Genomic DNA, 17,391 nt, shown 5'->3' with positions numbered 1-17,391 from the left:
GCCTTACAAGTGTTGCAAGGGTGTGCTTTGAAGGAAATTGTGTGAGAGTTCCATTCAAAAGGTGAAGAAACTGTAAGATAAAGAATCCATACCTTCTACCAGTTTAGCTTTGGGGTGAGTCACTCACAGAGTATATCTGAAGGGAAGTCTTACTTGCCACCTATGGAATGAATCAGGTGGCAGTCAAACCTCTTCTCTGTGGCCCTTATCACCGCTCTGGTCCTCCTAGTGCTAGGTGGAGACACTCACCATTTCGTGGGATATCTTGGGCACCAGAGGTTCTTCCTCTGCTTCCTGAGAGGCAGATGTGCTACAGTCCATTGTAGAGCTCACCAGGTTGTTGGACGCATTGATGGTACCCAGCTTCTCATCTAAGATCTTGGGGTCTAGGATGGGCAGAACCTTGCTGTTGTTTGGTGTCAAGAAGTTTTCTGGCTTCTGGGAAGAGAAGGTGCAAAGAAATTTCTGTCTTCCTACCACAAGTGTGCTTACGAGACCCCCAAGCCTCTCCTCCTCCTGGCTCAGGAGGCCCTGCATGCTTGGCCCCTGTCTACCTCTTAGCACCTGCCCCCTTGCTCCGTGGGGTCTTCCCACACTGTCCTTGGCATTCCCCCAACATGCCAAGCTCTTTCCTGCCTCAGGGCCTTTCCATCTGTTTTTCTCTCCGCCCACAAGTCTCATGAGTCTTTACATGGCTGTCCCCTTCTTATCATTCAGGTCTCAGCCCAGATGTGATCTTTCTAGAGAGGCCCTGGCCTTCAAGATAGAGGCTTATCCTCTCTAAAGTCAGCCCTGCTCTAATATACTCTCTATTCACATTATCCCATTTTACTGTCCAGAGTACTTAACTCTACCAGAAAATTAACTTTCAAAAAATGCTGTCTGTCTCCTTCCTCTAGTACCCACACTAGGAATGGAAGTGACATGTGAGCAGATACTTTGTTTATCCCTAGTGTCTGCCTCATTGTAAGTGCTCAGTAAATATTTGTCACAAGAATAAATAAACCATGCCATCCAGGACTCTCATACTTGGTGCAGTAACAATAGCCTCTAAAATCTCCAAGCTCCTTTGACACCCTTTGCTGGGTAGATTTCTTTTCCATTCCATCTCTGCTGTTACCTCCCCCATATTATAACCCATTAGTCTCCTCTCTCTGTACTCCACTGGGCCTCCTCTTTGGCCTTCCCTGTTCTTTTTCCTCTTCTCTTCTTCCCTTGGCATGACTATTTCTCTCATCTCTGCTTGTCTACAACTCAGCCTCTCCATGAAATCTTGATGGCCTCCACCCATACTTGCACAAAGCTTTCCTGGGATCTTCCAGCCCAGCAGCTGGCTCGCTCTGCTCTTACACTGTCCTCTAATTCCAGGCTTATTTGCCATTTTTATTTTTTTGTTCAAATTTTAAGTTCCCTGGGCTTAGGGACATGTGTTAGGCTCCCTTTGGGGAGAGGTTACTTTAAAGCTCTTTTGGAAATCCATGGTTAGCCCTAACACATGCCCATTGTTCAAAGGCTGTAGGGACCTCAAAGGTCTTTCCTATATCAATTGTTGGAATTCTGTCATGGCCACATAGCAGATAAATATGCCATCATCTGCACCAGAAGCTGAGAGAACAATGGGCACAGTGCCAACCAGGACAGATGTTCTCAGCATTACAGGTGCCTGAATGCCTGACCCTGAACAAACAGAGAGAATGAGTACAGGTGGGCCTCTCTTTAAGTGTAAACTCTATATGAAAACCCACACATATGAGACAGATGAATCAGGACAAGGATGCTTAACGTTACCACCCAGATCCTTTAAATAATGATTCCTTTATGCCCTTATAAAATACAATTTAGGGGGGCACCTGGGTGACCCAGTTGGTTGGGTATCCAACTCCTGATTTCGGCTCAGGTCATGATCCCAGGGTCGTGGGATTGAGCCCCGAGTCGGGCTCTGCCCTGAGCGTGGAGCCTACTTGGGATTCTCTCTCTCCCTCTATCTCTTCCCCTCCTCCCCTCTCAAAATAAATAAACTTAAAAAAAGTAAAATTTGGTATGCAGGAATTCATTAACATGAAGTCTTTTCAGGCTTATGTCAGTAGAGTAAGGGATGGATAGTGGTACAAGGACAGAGGCATCCAGTCCAGTATGGGTCTCATCTCTCACTCCTGTCAGATGGGTACAAGGACAGATAATTCCAAAGAGAAAGCAGCTATATGAGGACTCTTGGAATGAGAAGTGTGGAGCATTGGGTGACCTTGAGGCTGATTTTGGTACCTATTGTGGTTTAAAAAAATTTTTTAAATGTTTATTTATTATTGAGAGAGACACACAGAGTGTGAGCAGGGCAGGGGTAGAGAGAGGGGGAGACACAGAATCTGGAGTAGGCTCCAGGCTCTGAGCTGTCAGCACAGAGCCCAACGCAGGGCTTGAACTCAGGAACTGCGAGATCATGACCTAAGCTGAAGCTCAACTGCTCAACCAACTGAGCCACCCAGGTGCCCCACCGGAGGGCAAGATTCCTTTAGAGGCTCCCCACTGAGCACACCCAGTGCCTCTGTGTAGCATCTGAGTCAGGTGATTTGAGGTTGCCTTATCTCTGTGTCTTAGATAGGAAAAGGCACCACATGTGTCTCCTGTTCTGAACAGCTAAGCACCAAATTGGCTATAGCAGGAGAACTACGGAATACACAACAAATGCATGCATAGGTAGATGGATGCAGGAGAGAATGAACGGAAGAACAACTAGCCAGGGCAAAGACTAAGTCCCCATTGACCAGGTGGCCGCTGGGGCTGAGGCAAGATGCTGATTCAGGATCTATAATGACATTTCTCCTCATTTCCAGGCAGAAAGCCAATCTCAATGCCCTGGATTTCATAGACTGCCATCTAATCCAGTTAGGGGAGGAAGTGGAAGTAATGAAATCAAGGGAGAGGTCTCCAGAGGAGCCCCATCAGTTCTAAAGCAGGGACACATTGCAGAGGGTGTCCCCTCCCCCAAACCTGTCTCCCTGACATCCACCCTGTGTGGGTTCAGCACCAGTTGGGTAAACTCAGTGGCCCAGACCTGACATTTACTGGGCCCCTGATCAGAGCTGGGTACTTATTAGGTACTTAAATTTTTTTTTTTCAAAAGAAAGGCAGATTGCCACTTACAGTGCCCCATTTAGATGTGTCTGGGGTCTTGGAAGCTTGACTGCCCTACATTCTCCTACAAATAGACCTTGAGAACTTGTTGGGAAGTTCTAGCAGGGGAGTGCAGCTACTCATATGCTCATATGCCCTTGACCAAGAATGTTCTTCCGCTATCTACCAAGCTGAGTCAGCTTCTGGAGAGATGTACATGTAGTGGTGAGGGAGGAAGGGGACACCTGCCCACAATTCTAGTCCCCTGCTCTAATCAACTTCGCCAGGATCCATTCTGGCCTGGGGGCAAGTCAGTGGGTAACCTTTACAGAAAAATCTTTAGATTTCCATACAGTACAAGCCCCAAAGGAGGTAGTCTGGTCATATAAGGGGTGCCAGGAGGACCACAATGTCCCACACAGTGCCTGAATTCTCCCTAATCATTCCTTTCCCCAATATTGCCTATTTAGACTCCTCAGTCTCAATCTGCCCACGTTTTGGGGAGGTGATTTTGCCCTCCTTTCCTTGCTTCTCATGAGAAGGGAGCTTGTCTGGGGCTAAAGGAAGGGGCTAGGCTGCTGGAAATGGTGGGTGGCCAAGGTGGAGGATGGGGGAAGAGGATAATGCTTAAATGGGGATGAGGAGGGGGTAGAGACTTGGGGACTAAATCCTCCCTATGTAAGCCCAGCCTTTCCTAGCTCTCCTCCTTTCTTACAGGTGGGGATGGAGTCTGCTAGTCCTATAAGCCTGCTTGTTTGCTTTTCTATTTGGCAGACCTTGCCCTGCTGGCTGAGGCAGGGTTGGGCTGACAAGTGGCCTCTCACTCTGTGGTTCCGTGGCTGCAGCATGTCCTGCTTCATTAGAGCTGTAATTGGAGACCTACTCTGAAAGCTCAAAGCAATGCACAGCCATGCACTGGCTCAGACTTGATGCGCATCCCACGGCTCCTTGTGCTCCGCAGCTGCCCCACACCACGTGAGTGTCGTGGTGGAGAGAAGACACCCTTTCCTTATGCCTCTCAGCCCTCACTGTTGCCTGCCTGCAGAGGAGGGTCTTTTGAGACAGACCAGGCCAATAGCATCACAGGCTCCAGGCTTCTTGGGTCACCTGTTTCGTCCTCCTCCCCTAACATCTTCTGCCTCCCTCCTACCGACTCCATCCCCTAAATCCCTGATCATGCAAAATGCAACAGTTCCAGCCGGCCCTGGCAATTACAGACTAGCCAGGATGCAGCTGCTGTCCTTGGTGCTGAAAGCGCCCGCCTTCCGGCCTGCCCGCCTCTTGCCCCGCCCTGAGCCTTCTCGCTGGAGCGCTCTTGCTCTTAATTCAATTAGCTGGCCCTGAACCCTCCCCAGGGAGCCTGGAGCGGAAACTGACAAATTCTGTTTAACAAAGACATTTGTCCCCCGCCCCGCCGGCTTTGGGCTCTGCCCGCCTGTATCCCGCTCATTAGGTATCTAACAAAGTGCGTCCCAAGAAATCTGCTTCCAATCGCTAGTAATTCAGAAGGCCTGATGCAATTTACTCCCTGATAAGGGTGTCTCGCCCGCTGGCAAGCACCATAATGAGCCCTGTGCAGCAGCTCCCCGATCAGTCACTGCTTTGTCATTTCCTGTGGCCCCAGTTGTAGGTTCTTATCTCTTCAGCTGAAGGCGAGGCTCAGAAAACGGGCTCCTCCAAGAGGGCTTGCTGCCTCCCATGCATATCACAAGCCTCATTATGGCATCCCGCATGGTCTTGCAGCTGCGGTGGGGTTTGAAGCTCTGAGTCTGTCTGCCAGCAAAGAAGGGCCTGAGTGTTAATCCTCATTGGGGCCATAATTTATTCTCCAGAAAATGGTATCAGAGGGTTAATCTAAAAGCAAGTTGGGGGTCAGGGGAGGGGAGCCAATGATAAGGATATTTAAAAATTCTGGCAAGGATTTTAGTATTAAATAGAGCCCTAGCTATAGCTGACTGGAGAGACTGTGGGCTCACTCTTGTTAGCTTGAAACCTGGTCTTTTTGCATTTAATCTTTTCCCTTGGTCTCTCATTTACATCTAGAGAGACTTTGTGCAACATATAGGTCAGATCACATCCTACTACTGGCCAAAGACCTTCCTTAGCTTTGAACCACTTTATGGCGAAGTCTAAACTCTATATCCTGGCATCTAGGCCCTCCACAATGTAAGCCCCGTCTAACTCTCCAGTCTTGCTTCCCACAACAGCCTCCATATGTCCCATGTGCTTCAGATACTGTCATGCCTCCATGGCTTTGCACTTGTGATTCTCTGCCTGAAACACCCTTGCTTTGCCAATTTCCAAGCCAATCTTTGAGGCAGAGTTCAAACCTTTCTTCTCTGTGACTCTTCCTCTGACCTTTGTATGCAATGCACTTCAACCAGAACCCTTAGCAACATGGGTGATAATGATCTGTCAGGGTCCTTTACTCCTTGGCACAGATTAGGGATCTAAAAAATAGCTAAGGGAGGAGCCTGGGTGGCTCAGTCAGTTAAGTGTCTCACTTTGACTCAGGTCATGATCTCACGGTTCATGAGATCAAGGCCTGTGTTAGGCTCTCTGAAGTCAGGGCTCTCTGGACCCAGTGTTTTAGGTCCTCTGTCTCCTTCTCTCTCTGCCACTATCCCCTCTCTCAAAAATAAACACTAAGAGGCAAAAATAAAAATACAAATAAAAAATGGTTAATGAATTCATGCCTGAATGGCCTTGGGTAGACTGGGTGCATCTGGTTTGGCCGAAGAGAGGTCTAGGCTATGGTAGTCTGGCTTTGAGATGGGGAGAAATCCAAGAGCAGCCCCCACTCTCTGAGTGGTTTGGTCCGGAAGTTTTGCTCTCTCTCTCTCTCTATTCTCCCCTCCCCCCTTTTCAATACACCAATTGTGCACTGGGCTCATGGGAGAGCAGAGCAGGCCAGAGGAGGGCCCAAATGTCCATCTTCCTTAGCCATCCCTATATCCAGACTCAATACATTCCATCTCTGGCTGGGGGTCAAAGGCTCACAATCTCAAAGCTACAGAGTCCTGTGGTTGGTGAGGCATTTGGTATGAGTCTGCAGTATGGCTCTTGGTCCAGCCCTGCCCACTCACAGGCCAGGAAGCAGGTCCTCACTTTCTCCACCTCCTCCACAGCCCCAGCTCAAGGCAGGATGTAGTGGGGACTTCAGCAAATCTGGCCTCTAGAGAGATGATTGTCTGTCTCTTCTCCATTTCTTCATTCCCTGAAAAATTGCTGTGAAACCAAATGTAGGGCTGGTGATGTTTATCTTCAGCACTTGACAAGGCCTCCTGATGTCCTTATGTATGTGAATCTGGTGGAGCAGCTGTCATGAAGGGCGGGCGCCGAGTGATGAATTAGCAAGGCTCCATTGTTCCCCTCCCCCAGGAGCCCTGTCCTCATCTCTGATGAGTTCAGCATGTTTGTCAGCAACTACACTGGGCTGGGCACTTACACAGGCTCCTTCATTCAATTGTCACTATATTCCTGGCTGGTAGGGATCATGACTCCCTTCTATGGATGAAGAAGGTGGAACTCAGGGTGAAAGGTCAAGTGAAAGATCCAGGATTCAAACCCAGATCTAAGGATGCACACTCTTTGGGTAGGGGAACTGGGATAGAAGGAAAGACAGGCAGGGGTGTTGGGAGGTTGTGGGAGGGGAAAGGGTCTTTTTCTCTGGATCCATCATCATCCATGTGGTAGCATTTTCAGAGCTGAGGACTTAGGGGTGGGGACAGAACCAACCCTCTAGAGGACGGAACCAGCCGAGGAGGCTCCTGCATCATCCTAAACACTGGGCCTTCCAGGCAGCTGCGTTTGGTGAGGAAATGGAGGCAGGTTTGTATTGGGGCTTCTCAGAGGACCAGATCAGGGTTTTCATATGTGGCCTTCAAAGAAATTTATAAAAATTCATCAAAAGCCAGTGTGATTTTGCCTGTCCTCTGGGCTCCCCTCCACATTTGTCAAACGGCCCTTTGTCCCCACGTTGGTCTGGTCTCCAGAGAGCTTTGTAACTGATTCGAATGAACACACCAGGGCAGTCCATGCATGGCATTGAAGACCTGCCCGCCTCTCCCTGTGAGAACAGCAAAGGGGGAGGGTCAGACAGGACTGTGGGAGCCGCCTCTTCCCTCAGTGGGTGGCAGCAGGCGCCACCTCCTTCTCTCCACAAAGGCACTCACCCTGTGCTAACATCCAAGGAAACCTGTGGGTTTCAAGTCCTCCCAGCATCTCTCAGGGCTGTGGGCTAAGAAGGAGGCAGCCACCCATGTGAGGGGCCCCATTTTTGCCTGGTGCCCTGGTGCTCTGCCTGGGTAAGACTCTGGATTCCATACTCCAGCTCAAGAGGGCACACGGTTGCCAAACACTCAAACCTTGCAGGAGGCACATTTCCATGCAAGGAGGCAGGGACTGACACAATGAGCACCTATAGTGTGCATGCTGGACTCCAATCCGCACGGGTCAACCTAGGAGACCTGGTCAGGTGTGGGCCTCACTTCAAAGAGGTTGCCTGCAAGCTGGAGGGCACCAAAACTGCTGTGGGATCTTGAAACCAGTTCATTAAAAGAGGCAGACTGTTTAGCCTGGAGAAGCACAGATTCCTGAGGGACCAGATCACACTCTTCAAAGAGAAGAGGCCAACATCAGAGGGGGAATGGAGGAGAGCAAAGGGTTATTCATATATGTGTATGTGGAGTAGCCACGGGCTCCTGGATTCTTAGAGCCGAATGGACCTCCAGAGCCAACCCCCACCGAATGTGCAATAAAGGGAAGTCTGCTGTGTATATGCAGGTGTACATTCTTTTTTAGTTTTTGTGAACCTATGTGTAGTTATTCATGTACTATACACACAACTCCAGCTTAAAGCAGATCACTGTAAGCAGCAGGTGCCTGTAGAGAAGTCCCATCAGAGGGAAAAAGCTTAACCCATCACCAACAGAACCACTTCAAACACAATATCCCAAACCAGGAGACCACTCCATCTTGCCATTTACAGAAACTGCAGGGTTTTTGTCAGCTGGTCTGCCAGCCGGCATGCTGAATGGCTGACCATGTGCCAGTGTCCCCAGAACCGGTACAGGAGGCTGGCCAGGGCTTCACTGCAGCTCCAAGTGGTGGAGCCAGGAGCCTGGGCAAAGAGAGAGGGTAGGCTCAATGTGGGGTGATCAGTTCTATCTGTTGTGGCCACTGAGCCATGGGGCAGGGTGCTTCTGGTGGTAGTGAGCTTCCTGTCATGGCAGAGCAAGAGTAAGACCACCTGTGGTGGATGTTGTCAAGGAGAATCCTGTCCAGGGGGTGCGACTGAGAGACACCTCTGTGGTCTCTGCCTATTTGGAAATTCCACAATGTTCTTGTTCCCCAGAACGCTGAGAAGGGGTGATGTGGAAGCAGTGGGTGTGGGGAGATGGTGTTCACCAAAACCTCAATTAACCAGGATGACCGGTCTCATGAGAAAGAGGCTTGTGAGAAAGAGGATGTATCCTCAGGAGGGAGGTACCCAAATAAGGCATGCATATTCACTTCTCCTGAAGCATCGCTTTTCAGTAGCACATCTGATCATGTGCCCCTCAGATGGAATTGTTAGCCACGAGGTTGAGGGGCCTCAAGAGGCCCATTATCCCAAGCCCCCCCTGCACCTGAGTGTCCACAGGACTCTAAGATCCCAGGCTTCAGGCAGTGGCTTGTGGAGCTTTGAGCTGTGTTTGATTTCAATGGGGGAAGAAGCAATGTTTCTGGTCCCACAGGCTAGAATGCAAATGTGAAGGCCAGGTTACCTCCCACCATGGATTTGCAGACACCATCTCAGGTGGAACAATAAGACGGAAGGAATTCAGAACCTGTCAAGTGTTTGCTATTACATCACCTCGCTGGGTTTCATCAGGCCCCTTACGAGGAGGTGATGTCTGCTCATGAACTGACTGGCTCATTGTCTGGTCCACACTCCCTGTCCTCTAAAAATGCAAGCTTTATGAGGACAGGGCCTTTTTCTCATTGTCCTCTGTGTAAGATCGCTAAAACCAGGACAGTATCTGCTACATAGCAGGTGTCCAATAAACATTTGCAGTTGCCCGGAGGACAATGGGGCAAGAAGAGTGAAGGTTGATGGTGAGTGATGGAGTTGGGGATGGGCCCTCTGGACTCGGCTGCAATGCCATCCACCTGTTCATCCATTCTCAACATCCTCCCATTACCTCTTAGGGAGAAGGATGCCAAAAGGGCTCATGGCTCTCTAGCAGAGAGCCATGTTTAAGCCTGATGAGGGAGAATTCAAGGCAGATGGGCTCCATGGCTGCCGGCCCCTCCCTCTCCGCATTGCAATCCACAAGGGCAGCCCAAATTCTAGGCTTCGTCAAACACATGCAGAATAAACGTATGAATGGATGGTTGCAAGAACTTTATGCCGGGTCCACTACATGAGCAGTCAACCCCCAAATTTGGAGTTCAAGATTCTAGAATCAAAGTGAGCCAGTTATTGGCCAATTCACAGATAGTTTCACCAAGAAACAGTTTAGCCACAAAGAGATTTAGCTTCTTTGTATGCCAATGTGGGTGTGAAAAACGTCTGTGTGTCAAGTTGCATGTGTGTGTGAGCATGTATATATGCATTAAATGTGTGCACCCTGGCAAAGGAGTGTGTGTGTGCATGTTTGTGCATATGTGTTCTCTGCATGTGGGTATTTGAATGTGATGGTGGGAGAGAGTGTGCACGTGTGCAACTGTGTGTGTGAGCACTTGGCCACAGAATCTGAATTTCCTCTCGTACTATTTTCCTGGTACACACCCAATCTCGATCCCTTTCTTTTCCTTTCTTCTCGGAAATCCATTACTGAAAGGTTTTCTACCCGCCTCCAGGGGGAGGGGGGCTGGGGGAAGGGAAAGCTAAAATCACAAGGCCCAGATCAAAACACTCAGCAGCTAAATGAATTCGGCAGCGTTTTCCCGCATGACTTGGAGGGATAATTTAGTGAGGCCGCCAGCTGGAAGGAAAGGGATTAATTCTGCACTTAGCACAGCTCCAGTGAATAATTCATTACTGAGACCTTTGTGCCTAGCCCCTGGGCAACTGGGGAAGTGTCCCGTCCACCTGCCTGTTGCCTGCCTGGGTCCCCCAGTGGCCTGACCAGGGGCACTTGATGCTCCTTTCGGTCCTCTGGACACAGGTGCCCAGTAAAGGGACAGGAGGCAGGGCGAGGTGAGGAGGGGACAGGCAGTGGCCACTGACAGACTCTAGACCCCGAGAAGAGGCCGTGGAGTGTTGAGCTCCAATCTGGGAAATCTGTGACATTTTCTTTAAGGACCCTTCTTCTTTCCTGGGGTCTTTCACTGCTTCTGTGTCTTCCCCTCTCAGTACCTTCCTGGTCCTGCATGTGGTTTGGTGTTGGTGTTGGTGAGGGCTGTCTGGCTGTATCTAACAAACTCTCTTTCACCAGGAATTAGAGGAATTAGAAGACAATGCAGAACATTCCAGAAGGGGAAGTGCTAATGGGAGGTCCCAGGTACTCACCAGAGGTCTTGCAGGGACACAATTGCAGGTGGCTGCATTCCCAGACACCCCTCACCATGGAATTCCTGTGTTCTCCATGCATAAGGCACAGGGCCAAGTATTACCCCAGTGCTTCTGGCTATTTTTCCTGGTACGGGACGCTGGAAGGAGTGGGCTGACCCAGACATCAGCCCCTGCCAGTATTTCCTGGGTTCATGGTCCTGAACTGCCCATATCCCGGCTTCGTGCCTGTCCCAACACTACCGACTAAAAAGTGGAAGAACTCCAGGAGGTGCCTGGCTGGTGCACTGGGGCCAGATGACCAGGGTCCAACCTGGACTCTGAGTCCAGGGAGAGCTGACTAGAGGAAGAGATCCCATCCATCAGGCAGGGCTCAGCCAGTGGTATCTTTCCACTTGGATCAACCCAGCTGTGGCAGGCAGGATTCCAAAAACGGGCCCTCAAGATTCCACACCCTAATCCCCAGGACCCATGTCTATGATGAGCTATGACCCCTGTGATTATGTTACATGGCACAGTTGACCTTAAGATGGGGACATTATCAGAGTGGGCCTGCCCTAATCACATGAGCCCCTTTAAAAGCAGAGGGTTTTCTCTGGCTGCTGACAAAGGAGAAAGCCAGAGAGTTGAGAAGTGTAAGGGGGATTTGACATGCCTGCTGGCTTAAAGATGGAGGGGCCCATTGTGAGAAGGAATGCAGGTGGCCTTCAGCAGCCGAGAGGCCCCTCGGGAAGGAAACAGGGACTTTGGTCCTACAACGGCAGGGAACTGGATTCTGATGACCACCGAAATGAGCTCGGAAGCACATTCTTCCCCAGAGCTTCCAGAACGGAATGTGACCTCGCCAACGTCTTGATTTCAGCCATGCTGTATCAGATTGCCCACCCACAGAAATGTGAGCTCATAAATGGGTGCTGTTTTAAGGTTCTAGTTTGTTCCACAGCAACAGCAGCCGAAATCCTACTTCACCCTGGTAGAACCTTGATCCCAATGAGCGCAGCTTGGCTTGGGCTGGGTTAGAGACTGACTCCCAGATCTGGGCGGCCCTCTGCTTTCAATTCTTTTCTTCCTAATCTCAGCTTTCTATCTTGTTTTCCAGAGCCTCAAATCCCCCTCAGATATTTCTACCCAAAGCAGCTGTCTCCTCCTCCCAGAAGCCCCTGGCCCCAGCCCCTGAACAAGGCCAGCAATTGTGAAGGAGGTTGGAGCCCACTGTGGGGCTCTAGGAGCTGGCATACGGCTGCCAGGCCCTGACCTTCCCATGCCCTGCAGCCTTACCTCAGAGGAGAGCAGCTGGAAGGAGATATCCACTGTGGGGGCCTCACCATTTATGGTTTTCAGCTTGGTGTCCTAAGGGAGGAGAGGGGAGCAGTCAGCCCATGCTGGCCAAGACAGCTTCTGCCTCTGCTCTGCCCAGTGCTCTGGACTGCCCAAGAAGGTGCCTGCTAGGGGCTCTGCCCGGGGCCTGAGAGGGAGGTGGGAGCTGGTCCCTGCCTCCGCTCACCCTCACTGCCTCAAACCTCCCTTCCCAACTCCACTGTAGACCCGACTGGCACTTCCAGACCTGTTTCCTGGCAGAGTAGGGAAACTCCCATTTATTGAGGTCTATTATGTCAGAATGGCCAGAAGTATTTTAGGGGAAAAGGTGGCATAGAAATAAACAATGATGTAATCGTGTATTAATTCTTAATGAGAATTTATTCTGTTCTAAATACTCTACTTTCTAAATACTTTTGCTTCAAAAAAATCTCACAGCCACCCTAGGAGAAAAATTCTATTACTATGAACCCATTTTACAGATAAGGAAACTGAGGCACCGGAACTTTAATTTTCCCATGGTGATGTAATCTGTTAAGGGGTGGAATTGGAATTTGGATCCAGACAGTCAGGCTCTGGAGCCTGGACCCTTGGCTCTTTTGTCATACAGAGAGATCCTATACGGGCATGTTGTTCCCATTTTAGAGATGGGCACTTTGAGGTTCAGAAAGGCTAAGAAACTTGCCCCAGGTTGCACAGTGAGAACTAGGGCCAGTCAGTATTTAAACCCAGGTCTGGCTGGTTAAAGGATTGAGCTCTTGCCACCATCCCATGGGGGCTCCCTGTACTTCTGCTCGCGTTGCTGGGGCAGGAACTCAGGGGAGCTCCTTACACATGACAGTGGTTGGCTTCCCTGGTAGGGGCCCTGGTGGAAGCTGCTGGAGAAGCCAGATTCACTTGTGCTAGTGTGGCAAGGTGGAGCAGGGTGCAGAGGGGCGGGAGCAGGCCACCCATCACGAGCTCCATTCAGGGTTGGGGACTCACAGTGATGGGGAGCCTCTCCACGTGCAGCCCATTCAGACCTTTCCCTGTCAGCATCTTGCGGTACAAACGGTTCTTTAGCGGCAACACGGAGATGCCCAGGGGCTTGCTGAGGGTCCACGGCTCACTGCCTTTCACTGTAGAGGGAGGACCAGCTGGGACTCCCACCAGAGCCCCCACCCCAGGCTCCTCGGATCCCAGCATCTGAGGCCCCACCAGGCGCCCGATCTGTTGGTACCCGACATCTAGTTCTCCCATCCCTCACTGCCAGCCTCTTTCCTGTCTCCTGGCCTTGCCCTGCACAAGGATCCTCCTCCTCTGCTCTTTAGGGCTTCCTGAGTTCCAGGCCAAACTCCAAACGTATTCTGGGTTTCGGGGTGTGTACCTGGATCTCCCTTGTCTCTGCCCTTGGGGGCTTTACTCTCTGAAGGTGGAACTCAGGCTTGGATCATCTGGTCTCTGAATTGTTTCTCCTGTAGTCTGTGAGCCCTGGGGGATCCCTCCCTCCTCGCTGACAGGTACATGGGGAGGGGACAGGGTTTCAATAAAAATGCATGGATCTAATACAGGAATAGGACCCATGTATCCTGGCCCGTGCCATGGAACAAGGACAAGGAAGGCTGCCAGGTGCTCCTCTACCTGTCTGCATGCACTAGGAACTGGGTCCCCTTAACCCATCCCTGCAGGGGGCAGAGGCAGGTGGTCTGAGCACCCCTTCATCATATGTCCTGATGCACGGCTGCCCTGGCCTGGCAAGCGCACTCACTGGAAGTCGAGGGGTAGAACTCCAGCACCAGGGCTGTGTCTTCCGAGAAGTTGGTGGCTCCGTCTCGGCCTTGGAAGAGGAAGGACTGATTCCATGAGGGCAGCTCCGGGGGTCCCCCAGGCTTGGACAGCTGAAAGGAGGCAGTGGGAGTGGGTGGTGAGCCCACAGCTTCTCCCAAATGAAGGATGTCCAGATTTATCCATCTATGTGTGTCTATATATGTCACAAACGTTTGTCCCAATTACCAAAGCAGCATACGTGTAAGGCATGAATTTTGGAAAATACAGAAGAATAAAAAGATTAAAAAGAAAAACGCTAAATTCCTACACACTAAAGACAACTATCCTAAGCCTGTGCATTTCTTTCTAGTTTTGTTTCTGAAGCCTATTTTGTATATAATTGTCATCCTAACATCTTATGTTTTTCATTCACCATGAAAACCTGAGCATATCCAGAGTCACAGGTAACCCTGTTATCCACGATTTTCATAGCTGCAGGACATTTTCTCGTGTCCAAGCGCCCTGGCTTCTCCCTTCCCATGTTTTCCTAGACTATCACTGCATTGAATATTCTTTGACATGTATCTCTGTATCTCAAATTATCTCCTGAGTACCCAAAATGGAGACCCTGAGTTAAAGGATGTGCCGTTTAAGGCCTTTGACTGATCGCTGGTAAACTATTTTCCTGAAAAGTCGCACTAGTATTCACACCCAGGGCTGTGGTGGTATCAGAGATGCCAAATTAGACATGGCCTCTACCCTTGTCACCAGCCCCTCTCCGCCCCACACAGGTTCCCCAGGCCTTTGCAGACGCTACGGCAGGTCTGCAGATGCCTGAGCCTTGGTGTGTCTGCAGGGCATGCCAACGGGCATCTGGGGGACTTGATAGCATACTAAGTCCGCAGCTGGAGCACACACGAGTACTATTTAAACAATGAGACAAGAGAGCATTGACTATGGCCACAGAATAAGGGGCTAGATGAGACATTCCTGAAGGTGGTCAGCAGAGTTGTCTTGCAGGACGAAGGACCAGAGGAAGGCTCTGAAGTAAAATATGGCAGGGTGAAGGGAAGGAGGAGGGGCTTCCAGCTGGGAAAACAGCCCAAGAAAAAGGTCCGTGTGGCAGCAAGCGTGGCAAGGGTGGAGGACACCTGGAACGAGGAGGGACTCCAGGTAGAGGAGTCCTGGCATCTGCAAAGGCTGGAAAATGGGGAGTGGGGAATGGAACACAGGGGCATCAGCCTGGAACACCCAGCAGGCAGCCCTGCATGGTCCCAACACAGGGAGGGGCTGGGGTCATTGGTGCGGACCCCCGGCAGGTTGCCTTGCCTCTGTCCCCAGCCAGGGGCTGTCAGCAACAGTGGCGGCCGCTCCCACCTCCTGCTCCCCTGCGGGAATCAGTCAGTGCTCAGAAAGGTCAGCACAAATGCACCGCTGGCTCCGGGAGTTATTGATGCAGGATCTCAAAATATCAGTGTGGGTCCACTCCCCCCGTGGTGGCAGGGCCCTGATGCCTGTCACACTAATGTGCCTGCTCTGGTTCTTTGAGGCCCGGCCTGAGGCTCAGCTGTGTCTGCCTTGGCCCCTGCCCCTGGAGACATGAGCTGCAGTCACTTTGGGGCTAGGGGTCCTGAACACAGGGGCAGTGACTGGGGCGATGGGAGTGTTCCTGAGAACAGGCTCTGGAGGGAGCTTGGGGACAGCCACTTGGCCATGGGGCCAGGCTAGAGAAGCTGCTTTCAGGCTCTGTGGGGCTTGGGAGTGGTCTTTCAGGATTGATCCCCAAACCATGCCCATCCCAGAGCCACCCTGTTCTCTTGAGTGCCAGAGGGCCTTCCCCATAGCCTGGATCATCTGCCAGGCCCTGGGACACTCAAGAAGGACCTGTGACTCAGTCCCCTGCTGCCTCCATCCCTTGCTTCCCACCCGGGGGGGGGGGGGAAGAGGGGTATTTAATGGATGCTAGCTGTCCTCTCTGGGGCCTACTAATGTGTCTAAATGGAGCCTACTAAGCAAGAAATAGTGTCTGACTGCTCAGTAAGGACAGTTCTTTCCCTGAATGGTTTCCCAGGATGAGTCCTCCAGGAAAGATCCCTTCAGACCCACAACTGGGGAGACAGGGTCCAGCCTCTCCCGTGTATGAACAGAGTGAGGGGGAGGGGCAAGGAATCAAGGATTAATCACATTCACAGTCTGATGCCAAGGCCCTGGTGAAGGTGTCAGTGGGATGCGTGTGTGTGTGCATGCACATGCACGTATGGAGTGGGCAGGGCATGGGGTGGGGAAGCCATTGACCACAGATGCTAATGGGAAAGGCCATGGCAGGCTGTGGAATTAAGGGATGTGATTAACCCTCGGCTGTAATCTTCAGCAAAGCCATTAACCCCTTGCCACTGAGGCAGACCTGCCTTCCCTAGGGACAGAGCCTTCATTACATGGGCCCATGGGCCCTCCTTCCATTCCCCCTGGGCCCACCACATCCACACCCACACCTGCCACTGTCTGCTCTGTCCATTCCAGAAAGAGTAGCTCACAGTGGCTGATGCTGGAGGGCCTCAAGGGAGCCAGGACGCCTTAGCTCTGGGCCCAGGTCTGCCTCAACCTTGCCGCAAGACCTCCGGGAAGTCCCTTCCCCTCACTGGAACCGAGCTGTCACTGTCCACTGGGAACTGTCTTATGCTCGATGCCTTGGAAGACTGTTGTGAAGGCTGAAGGAGATAATGGATACTTTGATATCAAGGTGAAAGTTCAGTTGAACTCAGCAAATGCTGACTGGGGGCTCCTGCATGCTCTATACCTCAGGGGTGCTCAGGGCCTACAGGCGACCTAGAGTCAGACCCTGTCCACTCTGGAGCTCGCCGTCTTCCTAGGTGATAGGACACACACACACACACACACACACACACACACTCCTATGATCTATGCAGAGGCCTAAGTAAGTTGTGAGTTCTGGAAGCTGGGATGTCAGAGGAGAAAGTGATGACTTCTGAACAGGGTAAAGGAGGATCTGAGGGAGGAAGGCCATTCTAGGCTGAGTGCAGCAGAGTTGGGAGGCCAGAGAGGACAGCACGAACATGGAGAAGAGCTGGGCATCCAGAGTGACTACAGAAAGGCTGTGCGGGTTGGAACAGTGAAACAGGAGGCTGTAGGGGACGAGGCCTTGTGAACCTGGTGGCCAGCGAGGGCTTTGTCCTGTCAGTGAAGGAGTCAGGGATCCAGGGGAAGAGCCTCGATCTGGGGGAGGCATTGCCCTGGCTGCTTCTCACACGCTGAATGAGATGGGCCCAAGTGGAGGCTGCTGCCGTGGGTCACGCCAAGAGAAGACGCGGCCAGCACTAGGGCAAGGTCTGCGGGTTGGAAAGGGGCCCCATGAGAGCTTGGGTACCGACTGGCCATGGGAGCTGAGACAGGAGGAGATGACAGGAGCAGCCTGCTGGCCAATGGCCCTCCCCCAAAGGTGCGGGGTGCAGGGGAGGAGTAATTCCAAAGTCCCACCCTATTTCGTGTCCCTCCGGTAGAGTCAGGTCAGCCCTATGGGCCCACCTATTTCTTCACTCACCAGTTTTGCCGTCATCACCAGACTCTGAGAGAGGTGAAGCAGACTCTAAGAGCCGCCTACCCCTCAACCATTCCCCTTCCTCCCTCCTAGCCAACAGAAACTGCTTTGGTCCAGGCGGCCACCCTGCACCTCACCTGTGCACTTCGGCTACAGCAAGGCG

At 51.5% G+C, this 17,391-nt stretch overlaps 1 protein-coding gene across 1 annotated transcript in view; it reads right to left on the bottom strand.

Moving 5' to 3' along the window:
* The window catches only part of CCDC33 (coiled-coil domain containing 33), a 107,185-nt gene that overhangs the window by 40,427 nt on the left and 49,367 nt on the right, over positions 1-17,391 (bottom strand). Inside the window, exons 9-12 of the mRNA XM_049613858.1 lie at positions 13,674-13,803; positions 12,911-13,044; positions 11,888-11,959; positions 250-438 (exon numbers count right to left, since the gene is read on the bottom strand). Coding sequence (XP_049469815.1) covers positions 250-438; positions 11,888-11,959; positions 12,911-13,044; positions 13,674-13,803 — 525 coding nt within the window. The remainder of the gene's footprint in view (positions 1-249; positions 439-11,887; positions 11,960-12,910; positions 13,045-13,673; positions 13,804-17,391) is intronic.

Source organism: Panthera uncia, assembly GCF_023721935.1.
Source record: "Panthera uncia isolate 11264 chromosome B3 unlocalized genomic scaffold, Puncia_PCG_1.0 HiC_scaffold_1, whole genome shotgun sequence".
In the NCBI taxonomy this organism is placed as follows: domain Eukaryota; kingdom Metazoa; phylum Chordata; class Mammalia; order Carnivora; family Felidae; genus Panthera; species Panthera uncia.
This window is presented reverse-complemented; position numbering and strand designations above follow the sequence as displayed.